This window comes from Mesocricetus auratus, unplaced genomic scaffold (assembly GCF_017639785.1).
Source record: "Mesocricetus auratus isolate SY011 unplaced genomic scaffold, BCM_Maur_2.0 Super-Scaffold_100020, whole genome shotgun sequence".
NCBI classification, from domain to species: domain Eukaryota; kingdom Metazoa; phylum Chordata; class Mammalia; order Rodentia; family Cricetidae; genus Mesocricetus; species Mesocricetus auratus.
Window position 1 is genome coordinate 11,512,470 of NW_024429201.1, and position 22,749 is coordinate 11,535,218.

The window sequence follows — 22,749 nt, forward strand, 5'->3', positions numbered from 1 at the left end:
TTGTATCTAAGCTTTCCTCTGCCAGTTATTGACTGTGTTATGCATAAACAGCTGTAGGTTTTACAGTGCTTCCTATTGGTACTGTTGCTAGATACTGCAATGTAGAGGCATATATCATATATACATAAATATATATACATGCATTCTCTCTCTCTCTCTCTCTCTCCCTCTCTCCCTCTCTCCCTCTCTCCCTCTCTCCCTCTCTCCCTCTCTCCCTCTCTCTCTCCCTCTCTCCCCCTCCTGCAGTAAGAAGTTTCTCTGGTCAAAGTTAGTGATAGGGACCTCCCCTACCTTTGCAGTGTGAATTGGTAGCTTCCTGGGGACAGTTTGGATGTGGAAAAGGCTGAATAAGGCAGGTGACTTCACTTTAAAATGTACACACAAGAAGGAAGACCACCAGTGTCCTTCTGATCTAGATCTTGTTTGTGTATCCCACCCATGGGTACAGTAATGATGTTGTGAGGTGACTGCTTAGTATAGCTATCACTAATACAATCAAGGTGTGCTGCAGTTGTTTTAATTTTGGTGTGCGAAGAACCTCAGTCCTGTTGGTCACCCTTTGTCCTCTCATCCCTGGTGGAGAAGTTGGTGCTTATGAGTGGTGTGACCATTTCTGCCCGTTCTTTTCCCTGCTGTGTGGTTCAGAACCACCCATTTACGAGCGTTAGGACTAGCTTCTGAGTGCAGAAACTGACCTTTGCCTTTCTTGTCACCCAGGTTTCCACTTGAGTGGTACAGTGACAGAACCTGCAATACAATCGGAGCCAGAAACCATTTGCAACGTGGCCATCAGCTTTGATCGTTGCAAGATTACCTCAGTGACCTGCAGCTGTGGAAACAAGGACATATTTTATTGTGCCCATGTTGTGGCACTGTCTTTATACCGCATCCGCAAGCCAGATCAGGTCAAACTGCACCTTCCCATCTCAGAGACTCTCTTCCAGATGAGCAGAGACCAGCTGCAGAAGTTTGTTCAGTATTTGATCACGGTGCACCACACCGAAGTCTTGCCAACTGCTCAAAAGCTAGCGGATGAAATTCTTTCCCAGAACTCAGAAATCAACCAAGTACATGGTGAGTATGACAGATGATGTCAATTTTCTCTGCATTATTTTTCATTTATCAGTTCAGTTATGCATAAAATGAATTAAGTATGAGAAATAAGTCATCAGTAATGCTCTTTGATAGAGAGAGATTAGCTTAGGTTTGTATCCTACAACATTGCCTTTAAAGGATTTCATGCTAGAAGGCAAGCCCCTTTTGGGGGAGAGCTAGGTGATAGGGTCTTGTTAGGTATGGCTCAGGCTGGCCTTGAACTCAAATTTGTCCCTCCTCAGCCTTCTACCTCCTCTGGTATTACTTGTATGCCATACCACATCTAAAGGAGCAAACTTTTTGTGCTCAGAAAAAATCTTCCTTGTTTAAAAGTTGGTTCTTAACACTTTGTTTAATTTAACAACATTTCATTTAAAGTAGATATTATACAAGACACTTGTCATCTAATGTATAATTTTTAGCACATGAATATGTCTACATTTCACTTTAAAATGTACTTTCCAGTACAGGTAATTTCTTATGTGGTACCTTAGGAAAAAAAATAAACTTTAAAAAACTATTACAACTTGTTTAGAGTTTGTGATATGTGGAGCTTTAATTAAAAGAATTTCTTTGAAATGAACCCTAAAGAATGTATGGAACTGTCCAGAAATATCTGCCAACATTTTTTCATATATTATATTTAAAAATGTAAATAATACTAGACTTGGAGGATGACTCATTCACTTAAAGTGCTTACCTTGCAAGCAAGAAGATCTGAGTTACATTTCCAGAGTCCATGCTTAAAAATCCAGGCATGATGACATACTTGTAATTGGCAAACACAAGAAGATCCTTAAGACTTGCTGTCCAGCCTGCCTAGTCTACTTAACAGTGAGAGACCCTGCCCCACAACAAACCAACAGACAGGCACACAAACAAGGCTATGCATAGCACCTCAGGTGTTATCACTTAAGGCTTTAACTTCTGTTCTCAATACAAGTTGTTTGTGCTTCTAAAACATTTGGAAATAATTTTGTAAGTAATTAAAAATACACCAAGGTTTCACAATCTTGGCTAAGTAACACAGGACCCTGATGTTATTAAGATGTATTTAGTTGTAGTACTTTGAATTATAGGACAGGTCATTCAACCTAATTCTTTTAGTTTTGTGGGTTTTTTCAAAGTGAGTTTTTCCACTCCACGGCACAAATGGAAACGTTTATAGAAAGCACCATTAGGTCATTTTAAAGCTGAGATGGCATTCTGTAATGAAGTAGACTACAGTTAACAAATCCAGCAGACCAGCATGTAGGCCAAGCAGTAGGCAGGTCTGAGTCCTTGAGAGGGCTCCATGCCCTTCCCTCCCTGACAGGCTCCCCTGGTTGGTATTGTAATCATTTCCTTGGTGGTAGTGACATTTTTACATCATTAGATGCTGGTTTAACTTGATCTATTTTTAAACTTCATGTATCATACAGTATGATTTCTATATATCTCAGAGTATTAATAGTAGAGTTTTACCCATGTTGTTTCATGTACTTATAATTTATTTGTTGTCATTTTCTGGATGTTTCCCTGTCTAATAGAATTGCATTGTGGCCCTAATAGACACAATTTTAAAAATAAAAAAGGAAAATTAGTATTAATGCCATTTTCTGATTCATGTTAATACTGCTTAAAATATAGTTTACTTTTTAGGTAGCTATCATACTTGTTTTCATGGTTTTAGTATTATTTTGTAAGTAAAATTCAATATAGCTCTTAATCAGTAACACTTTATACTGTTATGATGAGTTGTCAAATGACAAGCAATACTGAGACTTCAAAATGGTGTTTTATGTGTCACTGACACTGTAAATTTTGTGTGTGCCCGCACGCACATGCTCATGTCTACATGTGTATGTCTGTAGGATGGCAGAGTATTTCTTCTCAAATCATTTGGGCAGTTCATAATTTTTCATGTGAAGTCTGAACTGTGGTGTCTGTTTCATGCTTACAACACCCCCAGTCACACCAGAGTCACCCTGCAAGCCTGTAGCCGTAAGTGGCTGATGATGACCAGACAACATCACATTTAGTTGGCATATTCTCAGTGTAAGAATGACAGTTTATTTGTCCATTCCACTGTTACTGGGCCTTGTTTACAATAGAGCTGCTGCGAACATTCTTTTAGAAGTCTCCTGGTACTGTGCATTATGGTTTTTATGTCAGAGGCAAATTCGCGCAGTCACGTTTCTTCTAATGCTCCCGTGTCAGGCTCTGCTCTGTTTAAGTTGTTGTCATAAGGCGTGGGAAGCATTTTACCTGGAAGAGGCTGACACTGTTAAATGCAGGTGTATGAACAGCTATGCTGCAGAGCTACCTTCTGTGACCCACAGAAAACACATGCATTCAAGAGCTTCTCAAGCTTCTGCCCTATAGGAACCTCTTACCCTTCTGCCTTAGAAAAATTCAGATCAGCCAAGAGTCATCCCATTTAGGGCAGTGGATCACGACCCTGTTGGGTTGAACAGCCCTCTCACAGGGGTTGCGCATCAGAAGCCTTGCATATCAGGTATTTACATTATGATTCATAACAGGAACAAAATTATAGTCATGAAGTAGCAAATAAACAATTTTATGGCTGGGGGTCAGCACAACATGAGGAACTTTATTAAAGGGCCACATCATTAGGAAAGTTGAGAACCACTGATTTAGGCCTTCTTATTAAAGTGTTCAGTGGACATTGACAAATAGGATATAGTTCTTTTATCTGCTTTCTTTTTCCTTAGTTCTAATAATCCATTAAAGTCACTTGGTTCTCTGAGTTTTAGTTTACCAAAGGCCCCATTAATAATTATATATTTGATGCATTTATCTTGCTTTGAAGGTTAACAGCTCCCTAGGTTTCTTACCTAAAAAGATTTTTTTTAGTTCATTACCATGTTGAAATTGTGTTCCCGAATGAAATACTGTAAACTATGATTGTTTTCAGGAATGTATCAAATGACGTTTCAATGTTTAGGGGCACTAGGAAGGACAGCTTGGAATCTCAGAGAACTTATGCATAAGAAGAGCTCTTGAGCAGAGAGTCTCAGAGCTTTACACTACCAGCTGTCTCACTACCTAATTTCTCACTAGTTTGGGGCCTGAAAATGGGCCATTTACACGAGCTTCACACTGCCTTCCACTCTAGTGTGATGGTCTTCAAGAGAGGTGGGAACAGGCCACAGCCTTACATGATGAAGTGAGAAATGTGTTCTCTGGAGGGCCTAACTAACTGTTAGATTAATGACTTAGTAGAAGGTGGGTTTAAAAGATTAATTGACCACGTGATATCACCTGCCTTCAAACATCTATACATAAAGCATTCTTTTTTCAAATTAAGTCTGTTTTCAAAACAGTACTTTCTTGTATGATTTTGTGCTTATATTTTTCATTTGAGAAAAAAATGCTTTGAACATAAATATTGGGGTCGTTTAATTTTTCTCTAAGGAAAAGTACCACTTTTAATTGGGAGATGCATAGGGCCAATAAAGAATTTAGACTAAATTTTAGTAAGTTTCATGATGACATGGTTTAGCATATCTCTGTCCTTTTTGAAAGAAAGGTATAATTCAACTTAAAATTAACAAAAGTTTTGATTATAGTTTTTCTCAGTTCCTTCTGAATTTACTTGATGCTTCTTAAAATCCTATTTCTTGCATTTTCTTTTCTATTTTCTTTTTTCAAGACAGGGTTTCCCTGTGTAGCTTTGGAGTCTGTCCTGGAACTAACTCTTGTAGATCATGCTGGTCTCAAACTCACAGAGTGCTGGGATTAAAGGCATGTGCCACCTCTGCCCAGCTCTTTTCTTATTATTTTGAAATATTTTTGAAAATACTTTTATCTAATCCATTAAACATTTTGTTTTGTTCATATTCCTTACACAGTAAACTCTGCTTTGCCAGTGTACAGTTGTAGTAGTGCGTGTATGGTGACTCATCTATTCACAACCATTGTAAGCGCAGTGTGAATATAGACTTGGCCATGATAGTAGTCCTTGTCAGGTCTTACTTCATTGTGTTTTCATGTAGTTTCCTATATGACTTTATGATAAAATTCATAAAAAATTATTATTGTTTTCTTTCAACAGTTTATTGCCTGTAGTACTTGAAATACAAATTTGTAGTACTTGAAATACAAATCAAAAAATATTTTTGTTATATATCACTTTACTAAGCCTGACAATTCTTTTCCAAACAAGATGAGTCAATATAGACACTTTCCTTTTGAAAAAACAACATGTCTTATTTTGGAGGAAAATGCCTAGTCAGAGCGGTACATGGCACACAGGCTATTGTTCTCGTTCTTCATCATTTTAGGAATATGCAACTCAACTTAGAATATGGTCCACTAAAATACAGAATGTCTCTCTGTAACAACAACAAATTAACCTCATAGTTGAAAAGAGAAATTTGGCATAGGTCTCTGGATGAGCTTGAAAAACAAGTCAGGATTTGTTTCACCTGCACAGAAGCCACCTAGAACCATCAGATGGCCTTTAACTCAAACAGATTCACCTGACTCTGCCTCCAGAGTACTGGAATTCAAGTAAAACCATCTCTTTAAAATTGTCTTGTTCTTTGTAGGAACTTGGTGATTTATTCTGTAAGAGTATGTAAAATTTTTCAAATCCACTGGTGAGTGAGAGTTGGGGTGTCATCTGATGCAGGTCTCATGTTAACGTTTCTCTTCCCTTTATTTCTCCGTGGGTGGTCATTTTCATTGTAATTGGACTTTCTTTAGCAACCAGCCTTTGCAAGTATCCTAGGGAGATATTTGATTATTACCAACCTGTTCTTATTGTGGATCAGTCCAATGCTGACAGTTGGTACAATCAAAGTACGACCTACTGGTGGTCCATTTAATTAATAAATACATTGTGTAGAAGAGAAAGTTTCTCTAACCGCACCACTGGAAAAGGCAGTCATGTGAAACCTAAAGAAAAGTTAGGAATGGATTTCGGAAACAATTCTGGTAGTTATAGAAGCATGTGAAGACAAAAAGATGGGTTCCCTGCTCCCAGCACCAGGGTCCCACCACAGCACCCTCTGCAGACAACATTTCTATGCCAATAAGATACACGCATGTGCACATACAACTTGAAATGTAGTTTTAAAAGAAAAAACAGTTGAACACTTCATTTGTAATTTGCTTCTTTGGAAGGGTGTAGGTAATACCTGTCTTGCTTTAGTTTTAGTGTTATAAAGTTGTGTTCAGTGGTCTCTGGTGTGGGTGCATCTTACCATTTACCTCACAGGTGACCTATGCTACAACAGGTGCTCTCCCGTTTTCCCTGAATGTAAGTGTTGCTTTTGTATTTTAATTTTCCTTTTTTTTTTTTTAAGTAATCGAGTTCCAGTAGTATAAATGCTAGGATAAATGGTGCATGCATTTTGGATTTCATAATTACTACCAAATCTCCATCTAGAAATTGTATTTTATCCCAAATTATAACCAAAATTTGATGTTTTCATCATGAATTAAATACATCTTTAAAAATATTAGTGGACTATCGTAGTGCAAATGATAAAATCCCAGAGATAGATATTGGGTTCAAGCTGAAGATGGGATAAGCAGAGCGGCCAGTCAATAGAGAGTTCTCACCTCTGCCAATGCTCTGACTGAAGGGGCGATCCACCTGACCTCAAGCTGCTCCCGACTGCACGGCTGCTCAGACTCAATGAGCCTGCCATGCCTCCCTGTCTCCTCCTGCCGTACATTCCTCTCTCCACCCAGTCATATCACTGCTGTCTCCACCTCCCTAGTGCTGGGATAGAAGTCGTGAGTTCTGTTTTTCTTTTTGACCAACTCACTCTCATGTAGCCTAGGGTGGCTTCTGTCTCCTGAGTACTGGGATTAAATGTGTGCAGCACCACTGGCATCTATGGCTGTGGCTAGCTTTGCACTCTGATTTTCAGACAAGCTTTATTAGATTATTACCAGAGTCTCTGATCATGCATATGTTATGGTACATCCTTCTTTCACACAGAGTCCTGGCCTTTCACTTTAGCAAAAGAAGTAGTCTTGAAGCTTAATGTCGCTAAATTTAGAGGAATTACAAGATCTCTCACCCCTGAGGAGTTTCTTCGGGTGTAATAGATTAGGTGTTTGAGCTCAGTAGCCTCCTTCATGCCCCTTTTCTTCTAGGTGTGGCAGTCATACCTGACACCCTTGGCCCTCATTTACAGTCTCCTCTGTTCCTTTCTCCTGTAGTTGACAGCCCAGTCTCTCCATGCTGGTTAGATAAGCAGATTGTTTTTGTTGCCCATAAGTAGGTCTCTTAGGCCTCCTGAAGACTGAAGTAAATTAAATGATAATAAAAGATGAGTAATGGTCAGAGAGGGGGAAATGGTGGAGGAGAGACTGGAAACTGAGGACCCGAGATACTTCCATTGGCAAGTGTTGCTCATTCACTTCCTTGTTGTTAACTAAAGGAAGCTGACTGACTGGAGCAGAAGCTCCTCTGCCGCCAGCCCCCACACCTAAGGAAATGGCTGTTCCCCAGCTTCTTCTGGAGAACACAGTGTTCTCTCCTGGTAGGCAGCAGACTGCCTGAGATGGATGGAGAGGACCCAAGGACAGGTCTTGCTGTTTGAACTGCAACAAAATTGGAAAGTAAAATACAAACATTAGTGTACACCATCTGAAAATGGAAATTAAGGATGACGTTTAAGTCTTTTCTAAAGAACTTGTCTCTTCAGTATCATTTTTTTAGTTTTCTAGTTTTCTCTCTGCTCTAAAGAAAGACATGTTTTTGAGTCTTGAAAGTCAACAGACTTTGCTGTTTTGCCCATTTCTCCTCAGCCAATGGTTGATGACACGATTTTGCCTTCAGTTTGTAGGACTGGTGTTCTGTTGACTTAATGTTTTCTAGCTTAAACAGCAGGCACTAAAGCTATGATAGTATTCTTCTGTAGTCCCTCCAAAAGAGAGACTATATTACCTCTGCAGTATAGACATCTGCTGCCTGCACTCTGCCTAAATAGAACAAATTTGATAGTTTCAACAAAAAGGAGCATTACTTCTAAGTATAAATAGCTAAAAGCATTATTTGGGGGCTAGTGGGATGGCTCCATGGGTAAGGCGCTGATGATATGAGTTTGATCCCCAACCCACAAGATGGAGAGAACTGCCTAGCAAATGTGTGTGTGTAAATAAAAAAAAATAAGTGTTTGAAATGATAGTGGGTCACAGTAGAGTAGAAGAGGAGAATTTGTTTATTTTTATTTATTTGTTTTTTAAAGGCAGTGTTTCTCTGTGTAGCCCTGGCTGTCTTGGAACTTACTCTGTAGATCAGGCTGGCCTTGAACCTAGAGATCCTCCTATCTCTGTTTCCCACGTTCTGGGATTAAAGGCTGTGCTACCCAGGTAGAAGAGAAAGAGTGGCCTTCTCATCCTGAATTAGAACTCAAAACTCTACGGGCCAAACACAGCAGAAGCCCACTGTGATTATGTCTTCATGGGTCAGTTTAAAATGTGCAGGATGATTTTGTGTTACCTAATACAGAGAAGTGACAGCATTCACAGTGTGAGATAGTTGTTTCAGTAACTATCCTAAAATATGCTTCATTCAGAATGGGAGAGGCCCATGTGATGCCTCGGGACCTCTAGTACCTTGCTTTATTATTAAGGTCCACCACTTGCAAAGATACTTAACATTCTCTCCAACTACAGAATCCTTGTTCTTTCCCCTTCTTAGTCCAGAGAGAAAAATCTGATTCAGTAGGTTTGAAGTGGTGCCAAGGTATCCAGTATGCCCTAGGAATCATGGTTCTTTGTGTCCACCATTTCTCCCTTGCTTTTTCCTCTGGTGTCACATTGACAAGTTATGAGGCGAACCAGGCTCACACATACCTGTCTGGGAACAACAGACAATTAGCTGTTTCACTGCCCTCTCCCCCCAATAGATAGTTTCTCCCCCCCACCCAAGATTTGCAACTGAATAATTGAACTTTAACAATATAATATCCTCAAAGATTGATTATATATTGCAAATATTACAGCATTTATAATTATGAGTAAGAAAACGATAGCTTTTAAAGCTTTTAATTTATAGACAGTGATTCTGGTTCCTGGCCAACTCAGGATATTTAAAAGTAAATATATAAATATATGAATTATGTTTCTCTTTGCACCTTTTTCCTAAAGTTAAATGCTTAGAGTGCTGTCTTTGATTATAGGTGACCATTTATATGTAGAAATAAATACAGCAGCTCTTGCATTTTTATAGGATGCCAAGTCAAGCACTGTAAGTGTACAATCAAGACATATTGAGATTTAAATAATTAAACCCCAGTTTTAAAGTTCATTTTAAATATTTATTTGTTACTGAATTAGCTAGCTAGTGAACAGTGCTGAAGATTGAACCTTTTTTGAGACATGGTTTCTCTGTGTAGCCTTAGCTCTCCTGGAAATAGCTCTGTAAACCAGGCTGGCCTCAAACTCAGAGATCTGTCTGTCTCTGCCTCCCAAGTTCTGGGACTAAAGTTATGGGCCATTACCACCTAGCTGAGCCTATGGTCTTACACGTGGTGAGTAGACAGTTTGCCACAGAATTACATACAAAACTTAGCTTGAAAACTTAATATGTACAGTTATACTTTAGAGATAATTACTACTGTTGTAAATATTTAGTCTTTTGGCATATAATGTATGTGATATATACCTTGATATGTAAAGAATATCAAGTAAAATCCTTACACCCAATAGTAATCTTTGCAGTTGTTCTTATAAGTAAGGAACCAAAATTTTCTACAGTGCATCAGCAGACTTCTAATTTTTATTGCCTGGTTAATGTCTTTATTCCTATATGTAGAATTTTGGAGTTAAGAAGCAAGCCTGAGAAGCGTAAGTAGTTTGCCGGGGGTACATACTCTTTCTAAACTGTTCCTTGAACTGACTGGAATTCTAATGCAGACTTAGAACCATGCTTTTCCTTTGAATTCATGTGTAGACTTTATAGATTTTATTCACAGGTCATTTTATTCTCCAGTGCCCTCCTCCTTGTCATAATAATCTTAAGTAGGCTAATTCTGATACTAGCATACCAAAACCCTCAAATATGCTCAAAAGTCAAACCAGGTTTTGTAAAAATTGGGGGTGGGTATCACAATAGATTCATACATTTATTAGTTTTTTACCACTAGATGTATCTTCATTTCCGCAAGAACTAGTGTGTGTGTGTGTGTGTGTGTGTAAACATAAATGATTACTTAAAGCAGTTTAAAATGTATTTTAAAACTTTTTAAGTGGAAGGGTAAAATCATTAATCATTTAATTCAAGTCAGAAGTGATTCCTGGATTCTAATATCATGTTTTGATTTTTGCTTGGAATAATTAAGAATTGAGTGTAGTCTGCAGTATTTAGAAGGTTTCTCAATGTTAATCACTTTGACAGTTCAGGCTATAGGAAGATGATTTTGTTTGCTCTCATTCAAGTTCCATGTCTACACGGATTCCTGTGGCAAACTGAGTCCTACATTTCTCCCATAGAGTTTTGGCCTCTGCAGTTGAGATCCCTACATTGTGACACAGCAAAGCCAGTTTCTTCCTGAAGCATGTCCAGGTGTGACTGAGAACTGTGTACTGAGGAGGGAGTTCTAACAGAGCACACTACAAGTTGATACACAGAGGGACAGCTGCTCTGATAGTCCATATTGTGTGAAGGAATAGTAGAAATGAATGACAAGTAGCCAGTGTGAGCTGTACCTGAGATTTCCTGGAGTAATACATTGGGGAGCACTTAAAAGTTGGGACCCTGGAGTTTCATTGTTTGGCAGTGTCTTCTGATACATTTCCATAAAGAACCTATTGCTGTCTTTGCACAGAGGGTACCTGTGAATTAGGGACTCTGAATCCCTCAGAGATGCATTTGTAGACCTAGGAGTTACAATAGCATTATGTGTCCTTACAGCGTCCTGTGAGATGAGATTTGTAAGAACAAACATGCCAGTAATCGTCCTTGGGAGGAAAATAGGAAATCATGTATGTAATGATACTTTACAATGGTTTTTTAGCCTTTCAAAGCGAATCCTTAGCTAGAAAATACTTTCTTCCCACCTCTTCTTTTTTGATATTCTAAGTGTGTTGGTTCCTAGATTGTTGCGACAGTAGGGGCAGATAAAATCCTCATTCATACACAGCTTGGACATCAGCCTAATTGCCCAGTCCCTAATTAGAGCAACTTTTCCCTCTTTCTGGGAAAGTGTTTTCTATCTCTTCTAAGAGGACACTCATTCCCACTGCCCTCCCAGGTTTTCCTCCCAACATTTAAATCTGAGTCTTCACGAGGCCCTCTCCTGGGTGCCTTTTAAAATTCGAACTGTCTCCCATTGCACGCCCTCCTTCCTGATTAATATCCTTTGCCCTCCTTTGTCCTAGCTCCAAGGTATTCCAGATTCACTATATTTAAAACTGAACTCACAAATTTGAGCCTTCTCTTTGTCAAAGAATTGTCCCATATTCTGTATAATAGTTTAATCTAGACAGCAGTGCCTCTCCACACCGCATAGTCCCTTACATGCTTATGTGCTCACCAAGTCTTCTTGCATCTGTGTTGTCCTTCACAGATAATGTATACTGAGATAATGTATAGCTTCTTTTTAAAAGCCTCGTTGTCAACATGAGGGTAGTGTCTTTATGTATATGTTTCTTCTCGTTGTCTTCATTCTACAATGTTTTCAGATTAGTTGTACTCCATTGTAGTACATGGAGATTGTCTCCATTCATTTTTGTGGCTCCATAATTAATATTCATGGTAAGAATGTTGCAGTTAGTGCATACCTGGATGACGAGTATTCCACATTCTACTTCAGGTAACGTCCTCCTGATTCCTATTCATTTCCCAGGGAAGAGACACTGAGCTCTTCAGCTTCGAAGCCTGAGAGTCTTTGTTTCTCCAGGATTGTGTTGCACTGCTCTGCCCTGGCCCCTGCCTCGGGTTGAGTGGACTTTGTTTCTATGTACTGTGCTTCCTTCTGCCTAAGTTCTTTTTTTTTTTTTTTAGTCCCTCATGTAACCCATCCCTCTTTTCCCTGCCTGTAGTGGAGTTCTGATTAGTTTCTAATCTGCTTAAGGCAGATCTCAGCTCATTGCCATTTCCTGAATGTATTTTATTCTAGCAATCCATGCCTAACTCAGAGTTCTGGTAAGTCTCCCAAACTCTGACCTGCAGGAACTGTCACCTTTCAGCACTATACATACATATATCATACATTTTATTATTCTTATTGCACTGCTTTTTCTCTTCCTCAAAGCTGTGCTTTCCAAATAGTGTATTGCAATTCAACTATGGTATAGAATTAGTGGAAAGGATTATAACAAGTCATTTAAAAAATGAAGTAGAATAGCACAGGCCATGGCATTTATGTTAAGGGTGTTTATTTCCAGTCAGACTTTTCAGTTTAAAATATAGTTGTGATCACATAAACACAAAGATGAATAAGCATAGTAGGCATAATATAAGTGGTATTTATTATTGTAGGTACTAGATTTAAAACTAGGTTTTAAATTAGTTAAGAACAGGAATTCTGTGTGTTTTGAATACCCTTTTATCTCCATGTTTTGCCAAGAGGCAGACTGGCAGAGTTGGCACTGTGAATATACTGACTGAAAGAATAATAAATGCCACTTTTTAGGATTTGTCCCACTGTGGCACTCTACTAAGGTCAAGTAGACCCAGTTTCTAAGGAGACATCAGTGATTATCTCCTTGACCAATTAATTTTGCGTTTGATCATTAAATGACAAGTGACATAGAATCATATCTATAAACTGTCTAAAGGATCCTAAGGATATGAGACATCAGAAGTGAAATGTTCTTGTATTTAAAATCTCATTTCTTACAGGTCTTAGGCCTTAAAATGTCATTGTTTTATTTTCATAACAAATAAGGAAGCTTAAAAATTCTCCCTTTAAGTATCTGAGTAGCTTTTAAATTTCTAAGGTAGCCCTCGGTCATTGGGTTTATTATATAGCTGTTGTCTTTTCTGTGTACTTCAGCAATAAAATATTTATGCAGCTGGCAAGGTAATACTACAACCTGAGTTCGTACAACAGCTGCACAGCCTGCTCCCATGTGTCTTGATTTCCCTTTTTAATCTTTAGTTTTCTGCAAGGAAAGACTTAGGTCAGCATGTTGTTTCTACAGTAGTGGATAATGGTGAAGTTTCTTGAGTTAACATAGGAAAAAGTGAAATGCTACATTGAAGTCACTTATTCTGTGTTTTTTGGGTGTCTTTGCAAAATATTTTTCTAGTATATCCTACATAGGTTTTCCTGTATCATACATTTACAATAAAGTAGCATTTTTGTTTGTTTGTTTATTATTTTATTTTTTTCGAGACAGGGTTTTTCTGTGGAGCCCTTCCTGTTCCGAAACTAGCTCTGTCAAACTGGCCTCCAACTCCCAAAGATCCACCTGTCTCTGCCTCGAGTGCTGGGAGTAGAGGTGTGTGCTACCACTGCCCTGCAACTGAGTTCTTTAGGAAACTTAGAAACTTCTCTTTATAAACAAGAGGCTCTGCTTCTATAAACCAGAAGTGGTTGAGCTCTGCAATAGTCTGCATTTGATAAAGAAGGTCTTGGAAATCAAAGGTGATTTGCATTTGCTTCAGTCATTAATTGGTATGTATAGTTGAAACTGAGATGAACTTTAAAAGAGTCAAGGCAAAACCAGAATCTGATCATTTCCAAATTTGTTGTCAGAACCTCCGAGCACAGTTTTAATCCAGCATGTGTCCCTTTTCTTTGTAGGTGCTCCTGACCCTACGGCAGGTGCCAGCATCGATGATGAGAACTGCTGGCACTTGGATGAAGAGCAGGTGCAGGAGCAAGTTAAACTATTCCTTTCCCAGGGAGGGTACCATGGATCCGGGAAGCAACTTAACTTGCTCTTTGCAAAGGTATGCTTGTTTGCTTCAAAGAAGGGTTCCAGTATAGCAGCACATACAGTGACTGTGTAAGAACCTGTATGGAATAGGGTGGAGATTTTAAGCAAATGAACCAGTGAGGAACCTGTATTATAATACAAACCTTAGCTTGTTTAAGTGACTTTTTGCAGCATGTGGGGGCATTTTGATAATTTGTTACAGTTTTAAACTATTGCCTGGGTGGTGGCAGTGCATGCCTTTAATCCCAACACACGAGACAGGCAGATCTCATGAGTTTGAGGCCTGCCTGGTCTATAGAGAAAGTTCCAGGAGAGCCAGGGCTGTTACACAGAAAAACCTTGTGTCTATAAACAAACAAACAAATCCCAAAACTTCTTTCTATAGTAAAAACAAAGTAAAGGCTTTAATGTACTTGATATCCTTACATGTATTTCTTTTTCTAGGTAATTTTCCCAAGTGGAGCATAATTTTAAACTAAACATTTTATACATATATCTTAATAATGCCAATGGTATTCAATGTTAGTTTCAAAAGTATGAATTCGTTTCATAGACGTCAAAGTTCTACTGTCTCTAAATGTATGAAACTAACAACTTTGGGAAATTATTTGTTAATTTTCTTATCTGTAAAACTAATAGTAATATCTCTTCCCATTGTCTTGATAAGACTATTCAATAATGATGTGCTTATTTCAGCTACTAAAAATTCATGGCCTAAGAAATACTTGGTATCCTTAGCACAGGTTCTTTGTGATCAGAAGCTTTGCAAAGCTTTTGGTACCATGACGTCATTTCTAAATACTGGATGAAGTCCTGTTTGAAAATAATCCTGGGGCTAGTGTGATGGCTTGGTGGGTAAAGTGCTTCCTGCACAAGCATGCAAACCTGAGTTCGATTCCCCAGAGCCCACATAAAAGCTGGGTGTGGTGGAGGCATGCCTGTAACCCGAGCCAATTGGAGAGCCCCAGGTTTGATTACAGACTTTGTTTAAAAAGAAAGAAAGGAAGAGAGAAAGAAGAAAGAAGAGAAAAGGAAAGAAAGAAAGATGTAGTGTATTCTGTCACAAAGATTTTATCTTACAGCTCTATGTAGATTATCAGGTTTACAAAAGTTTGTTTATATTGCAATGCATTTAAATCTTTAGAGACTTCACACATGATTTAATTGTTGCTTGATACACAGGTACTTTAAATTTGTCATTCTTTAGAGTTAATCTTCTGGAAATGTATTAACTGTAGACAATAGATGTATTTGAGTTTGATTACTAGACATTTTGGGATTATATCCTTAATAGTTAAGCATTTATTTCATTATTGTTACTGAGTACTAGCTTAGAAATGTACCAGTAAAATAAATCCATTAGATTTTCAGACACAGAGGAAGTATTTCACATGTTCCATGTTCACAGAGCACTTTGTGACCCAACAGAAACAATGTGAAGTATGTATTTTAAGCCAGTCTGCAGTTACTTGTATCCCTATGTGTTACATATGTATTACATGTATTACATTTGCATCTTAAGTAATAGCAGCACCTATTTTGTAAATCTATAGATACACCATTTTTAGCCTTAAGGCAAATGTGGGTACTGATTCCAGCTGTTCCTTGGGCATTTGCTTAATTTCTCTTAGGCTTATAATCTGGTCTAGCTCACATGTTGTTTGGAAATTGAGTGATGAGCATAGATACTTGTCAAACTCTTGAGCACAATGTCCAGCAAATGACAATCCCTTTCCTTCTGACACCACCTCTTGGTGACTTTGGGGTGCTTTCTCATTTGGGTTCAGGGGAAAGTGCTTGTAGGTTCTTTACAAGGCTCAGATGCTTAAAGGCCTGGGGGAGTTCAGGGATTGTCTTGGCCCAAGCCTGGGGTGGAGGGTCTGTAGTCTATGGAATGAGTACCACATTGCAGATGAGCCTCTTTTCTTTTCTCATGCCTTGCCTTTCATGTCAAATCCTGAAAAAAGGCCCCCCCCCCCGCCCAGGACCCTGTTCCAGTAATTTATCACAGGGACAACTGTCGTTAAGTTAGGGTTCTCATTTGTTAATGTGCAGTGAGCATCATACACTTTGAGGTTGTATGTGTTCATTTATGGTTTCCTGTAGACAAATTAATCCTGTTGTTTCCCTTTCCTAATTTGGGAAGGGCAGCATAGAGAAATGAATGGACAGTTCACAACTTGAGCTTGAAAGTCCAAGTTTAGTTATTAAGTCAGAGGCTGGTTTTTGTTGTTTGTTTCGATGTTTTGTGGAGTATTAATACTGAGTGAGCACTCTTAAACTTCCAAGCTCTGTCCAGCCATTATCAGCACAAAGCCTTCTCGTTTGCGTAAGTGTGCACAGCTCTTTGTATCCACAGGTCCTGCACGGACAGAGAAACCATCCAAGGATCGAGAATGTAGTTCAGTCTGCGAAGATGTTTGTGCTTGTATTCAGCACTACAGATTTTTCCTTTTTGTGACCCTTGGGTGGTAACATGGCAACATGGATTAACATAGCATATTGTGTACTAATAACACTGCTGTGTTATATTGTATCATAAGTTAATGTAGAGGTGCTCTGAAGTGTTCTTGTAGGGTAGATATATTAGAATTAGGACAACTGAAGATTTTAGTGTTTTCATGAGGTTCTGGAACCCATGGCTTCTTGCATATGACTGTATGCTACTACTCTCATGTAAAATAATTTAGCAAGAAAGAATACTCGCAGATTACTAATGTATCTAAAAATACAAAGTTCTTGCACAGTTTTGTGAATATAGTAAGAAATGTTGAATTACAGAGTTGAAACTGATGACCAGTATGATACGTGAGTTACATCTCAAGAAAACTATGACATAATCAGATCAATTTAGAAGATTCCTAAACCATTTTCAGTGTAGTGCCTTGGGTTCTGCTACTCTGGTGGTAAGCATAGTCAGTAGGAGAGTCAGCAGCATGGCAAAGTGTGTGTGTGTGCACGTGCGTGCGTCTCTGTCTGTCTGTCTGTCTGTCTGTCTTTATGCAGTTTCTGTATTCCAGCAAAGGTGTGCCATCATTCATTTCTGTGTGAAGGAGCAACACCTTTCAAAAATCAGTTTTCATGAATTTGTCAGGTTCAGATGCCTTTTTCTTTATGCTTCTGTGGTTTGCTGAAGCATGAATTAGCTAGTCACTTTGTGTGTGTTTGTTTGTTGTTGAGTGTAGTCTGACCACAAAGTAGATCTGGTTTAGATAAAAGGCAATTGTTGGGGGAAACCTTCCAAACATTCCTGTGTTCTCAGCGATCAAGAGGCTGAGGCAGGAGGATCATGAGTTAGAGGTGAGATTGAGCGATAGCAAAACCCTGTTTCATAAGTGCGCTCTCTCTCTCTCTCTCTCTCTCTCTCTCTCTCTCTCTCTCTCTCTCTCTCTCTCTCTCTCTCTCTCTCTCTCTCTCTCACACACACACACACACACACACTGCATTTTTACCCTCTGTGAACATGGCATAATTATTTTAATCAAATGCATAAAACACACCAAAATATTTGAAATTGAAAAGTTGGTCAACTTCATTACTACATGTGGCTTCTAAAGCATAGTTTATAATAATTGATGGTTCCTTTTTCTCATTACATTGCAGTTCAGGATGCAGGATGATTTTTCATACTTTTGTATTGTTTAGAGGACTGGTGTGAAGGCTTCTCTCTCATACACGCATATAAATACACACCCAAGAAATAAAAGTAAGTTGTTTATCTCTTGTGTTGCTGTTATTTATTTACTTATAAACTTTAATATTTTTGTTTTGTTTCCCCCACTAGGTGCGGGAAATGTTGAAGATGAGAGACTCCAATGGGGCCCGTATGTTGACCTTGATCACAGAGCAGTTCATGGCTGACCCCCGCCTGTCACTTTGGAGGCAGCAAGGCACTGCAATGACTGACAAATATAGGCAGCTCTGGGATGAGCTTGGTAAATGAGTTTCCTGTCAAACTACATTGAGCTGTGTGTAGATAAGACCACAGGTGGATATTTAGGAACACGGTCCTAGTGTGCAGGAAAGAGATGCTCCATCGAGCCTATGTCAGTGTACTTTGGACAGATGAGTAGGGAGTATAAGAACTCAGACTAGTGTTTGGAGAAAGCAGCTGGGCACAGTCTGGAGACAGTCCTGGGAGAAGGCAGCACAGGAATCTCCTTTAAATACTTGGTTAAAGATTCTGTATTTTTAGAACAAATGGTTTACATGGTAGGATCAGTTACTATTCCATCTCAGTTTCTGAGTCTGCCTTGTTTTTCCCTCATTGGAATTCTCAAAAGCAATTTGGATACTCACTGTATTTTCAGCTGTTACAGACCTAGGTCAACCTTTGTTCTTGAGAATGTTTCCATATGGCAAACTCTAAAATTTGTTGCCCAAAATCTCTGGTTATTAAAGATGTAAATATAGCAGGTGGCTAAAAAAACACTTCTTGTCATATTCAACATAAAAATACTGGAAATGAGTCTTCTTACCCAATGCTCATTGCTACAGAAATAAAACAATAATACATTTTTTATCTTGTCTTTCTATTAAGACATGCATAGGGTGACAAACATTGTATCTCTATTCGTTTAAAAAGAGGATAATGCTTGCTCCATATGTAGTGCCAGCAAAATTCCTGATGACTGGTGATGAACCACTCACTACTTGATGCATTTTGATCCCAGGCCTATACTACCTCAAGAGGAACATTTGTCTAGGAAGGTTCTGCATCATCATAATGGAAGGCACTTTTGAGGTGAACTATTCAGAGAGGAGGAAGCTGCAGAGAGGAGATTTCTATAAATTAGTGAAATGGAGTCATTAAGATATAACGATATTCGGTGCTATATAGGGAAAACAATATATTTATTTACCAGAGAAAGAGAGAGAGAGAGTCGCACAGACCAGGAGTTAGAAGCGTGGCTGGCTTCCAGGAGAAAAAAGGGAAGCCCCTTTACCTTTCACTTCCTTTTGTCTCTACCTTGACCACACCCTGTTGGGCGGATAGCTTTGTGGGGTTCACTCCTACAATTAGGATTATACAATAAGCTACTAAAAAATTGACACCAGTGTTTCTTGCTTGTTCATGAACTTTACTATAGGTAGAAACTCTGGTTGGTTTGTTTCTATGGAATTATGTCTGTTACTTGCCAAATGTTAAGATGTTTCTATTAATGTTTTTCTCTAGTCTAATTTTTTAAAAATAGTATCCTGTATCTGGGACTTTTCCTTGGGTTTCCATATCAGTAGTAGCTTTCCCCGAGTCAAATTTAAATCAATCTGTAAAAACAGTAAATAGCTTCCATGTGTTGCAGTGAAGTCTAGTACTGAAGAACATACATGATTTAAGTAAATATTTTTACAGAAAACAAGAGAGATTTAGTTTTTCAAATAAAGCCTTTGTAGCTTGTGACTTTATAGTACAAGATGAATTTACTAGTTGGTTTGTAAAGGTTTAAAAGCACTAGCATTAAAAACCTAAATGGAGCATTGGAGTGATGTCTCAGCGGCTAAGAGCACTCACTGACTTTCCAGAGAGGACCTGGGTTCGATTCCCAGCACGCACATGTCAGCTAATGACTGTCTGTAACTCCAAGATCTGGCATCCTCACAAAGACATACATGCAGGCAAAACACCAGTATGTGTAAAATTATATATATTATATATTTTTTAAAAAAACTAATGGAGGGGGTCATATAGAGAAAAATATTGAGTTACTATTGAATGTATAAAATGTTAAGCTATGGTGCTTAGAAATGTGAAAGTACTATTTGTACTGGATTGTAAGAAAATGCCACTTGAATATTTTGTTTACCAAAAGAGAAAAAATGCAAAGGATATTGTTGAACAAACTTTACAGTGTTCATATTTAATCTGTAGTCAGATCTTACTTTTCCAAGTTAGCTTTGAAAAATGTATGTCAAGACTTCAGTCAGAAATAGAAGTTCTCATTGGGTGAAAGATTCTGGCAGCTGACCCTAGTTGCATTTTCAGAAAGGACTGATTTATTAAGACCCAGGTTTTAGTCAGGTTGTTTGATTTCAGACAATGATCAAGAATACACACTGCACCCAACACACTGACCCATCTACAGGTACACACGCGCTGTCCAGCCTTCCTCCCCACTGCCCCCTGCCTCGCCCTGGGCCTTCCTTCCACTGCCCCACCTTGAAATCATTACTAGACTAGTGAAATGCGCTTGTGTGCTCTGATGCCAAGTTGAGCTCACTTGCCATTGTAATGGGATCTAAGTTTTGTGAGGACTCCCTATAGAAGTCATAGTAGCTATCACATCTTAATATTTGTTCACTAAAAAATTAACTCAAAGTTCCTTCTAGACTACAAAAGGAAAGGCTTTTGCTTCTTAATAAAATGGGGAAATTTGACTTTGTGCCCCTACCCAGGGCTCACATTGCTTCAAGGCTGTGCTCTGGAATTAAATGCTGAGCACTGCCAGATGCCAGACATTGAGAAGAGGCTGAGTTTTGTGGGCAAATGGGATCTGCAAGTTAATTGGTGTTTTCTGCAGGCTTCTGGCTGTGAAATGAAATTGGAAGCCCTTTAGCCACATGGATAATACAGGACCTGAATACAAATGTCACATGTCACCATCAGGACCCACTGTGAGACAATAGTGTTCCCACTCCAACATTGCACCATTACAGATCATTTAAATATGGGGATTACATTTAAACTAAAAGCCCCATTTGCCTTTTACTGCAATTTAAATGTCCTCTTAGCAAAAGCTAAGTGACAAATTAAATGAAAAAAGTGCCCACATTTTTAAAGCTGTAATGCAAAACAACCTTTTATTGCTTCTCATGTGCCACGAATGAATCATTATACTTGTCAACCCTAAACCAAGCCATAATTGGAGCAGCTACTGTTATCAAAGTGGGGCCGCTCCGTGACAGCTTAATAAAGCCGAAACTGTTAAATTAAATCCCAGATGCTTAACTCCTTAGCACCAGTAGATGTGATGGGTCCATCTCTGGCCATGGCCAATACACCAGGAGAGGAAAAAAGAGTGCTGGCATGGACGCTTCTGTGTGATAAGTGCACAAGTATCGTAGCCAAGTAACTCTGCTTCTTGGCAAAGGATTCGGAGCCATCAGATTGTCAGCCAGAAGACTGCAGAATCGTTTTCGTAAGACCAGATAGCCCCCTTCCCAAGATTTGTAACTTTCTGGTTATATGTGATTTATGAAATTTCACACTGTTGATGCTTCAAAAATAGTTGAAAATAGCACATCCATTTTCTAAACTCTTCCTTTTCACATAAATATGTGCAAAGTTGTTTTGGGCAGCCCGTTTCTTCCCCCATTCTCCAGCTAACAAAGAGGCTAGCTTTCCCCAGGACTTCCCAATATAAGTGCCTATGATCCTCGTGTGGTCTGAGCTAATTTTTGTGATTTACTCCCTGATTTTCATAATGTAGGATGAAATAGATACAGATGCATACCATTAAGACCTTACTTATTGCACCTCATTCACAGATGCATTTATCTTGTGCATGAATCCGTTATTTTCAGATAATAATTTTACTCTGTGTGTGTGATGTTCATTTTCCTGAACACATGGCATAGCTCTGAAGATGAGTAATTTTGAATAATAATCAGCTATGGGGAAAAGTCTGTATTGCAATCTTAAGACAGAAAAGCAAGCCCTGTGGCAATAGTGGAGAGGCCACCTGTTTGATCAAGGCCATGCATTTGGTAGTCAATCAAAAACATGCTTCTAGTGTTGCAGATTTTATTAGTGACTCACATATTTTCTGGGAAGCAGGTCCTTGAAAGACTTGTGCACCGAAAGAACAACCCAGTGCCGACTTGAGGCAAGCATACCTACTGTTAGCCCTAATGGTTGCCTGGTCACCCCACCTAATTACCATGTACATCTTTAAGGGAGAGGGGATAGAGTGTAACCTTTCATAGGCTTTGGTGGGTCTCTTTCCTTAAGTGTTTTATAAGACTGTAATTTTTCTTGGCATCATAAAGCTATAGGTTGTGGCTGCCAGTCTATTAACACCTAATTAAAATGGATGTCATTAGAGGAAACAGTTAAATACAATTTAATTACAGTTTTTGTCACATGGAAAATTCTTAACTTTTCAAGTGTTGTGTACCTTTCCCCACATTTGAAGCGGTTTTCTCCTAGGGGAAAGTCATGAGCTTTGCTGTCTAGGATGTGAGCCCTCCTCATAGGAGGAAGATGAGCTGTGAGCGCAGAACAAACCATACGGAGTTTGTTCATGTGTTCTTGAGAACAAGGTGGTGGCTCTTGTAATTCTTTTCACATTTTCTCATCTGGGGATCGACTTCTTTATGAGCAAAAGCTGGCAGAGTTAAGCATTCTTTTCTAATTCTAATTTCATTTGAAGCATAAAGTAGCAACTGTCATGTTCCAGGGTCAGGTGTGAGGCTGAGTGGTAGTCAGTAGCCTTGGAATCAGGGTAAACTTTTATTCACCGGTAGAGAATGTAACCCACCAGTTGGAGCCACATTTATAGAAAAATACTAAAAATGACCTGCTCCCTGGACCCAGAATGATTTCTCATCTGCACCCCAGACACAAATAACAATTCTGCACCTACCCTGTTATTCTTGAAGTCACACATTCAGAATAATCCTCTTAATTTAGGATGCTCTTTGCTCACAGCCAGAAATAAAAACCTAAATGTTCCTGTTCTGAGGAATGCCATCTTACATCTCTGAACACAGCAGGCTTAATAACTGCCACCCTTAGTTTCCATGGTAAATTCAAACTTTGGCTTGGCATATGTTAAAGTCAGGTATGGTTAAAAACCCATC

The 22,749-nt window shown here is 38.8% G+C and overlaps 1 protein-coding gene across 2 annotated transcripts in view; it reads left to right on the forward strand.

Moving 5' to 3' along the window:
* The window catches only part of Zswim6 (zinc finger SWIM-type containing 6), a 161,913-nt gene that overhangs the window by 96,403 nt on the left and 42,761 nt on the right, over nucleotides 1–22,749 (forward strand). For both annotated transcript variants that reach the window (XM_013126472.3, XM_040728852.1), the window contains exons 2-4: nucleotides 718–1,074; nucleotides 13,815–13,963; nucleotides 17,735–17,885. In XM_013126472.3, coding sequence (XP_012981926.3) covers nucleotides 718–1,074; nucleotides 13,815–13,963; nucleotides 17,735–17,885 — 657 coding nt within the window. The remainder of the gene's footprint in view (nucleotides 1–717; nucleotides 1,075–13,814; nucleotides 13,964–17,734; nucleotides 17,886–22,749) is intronic.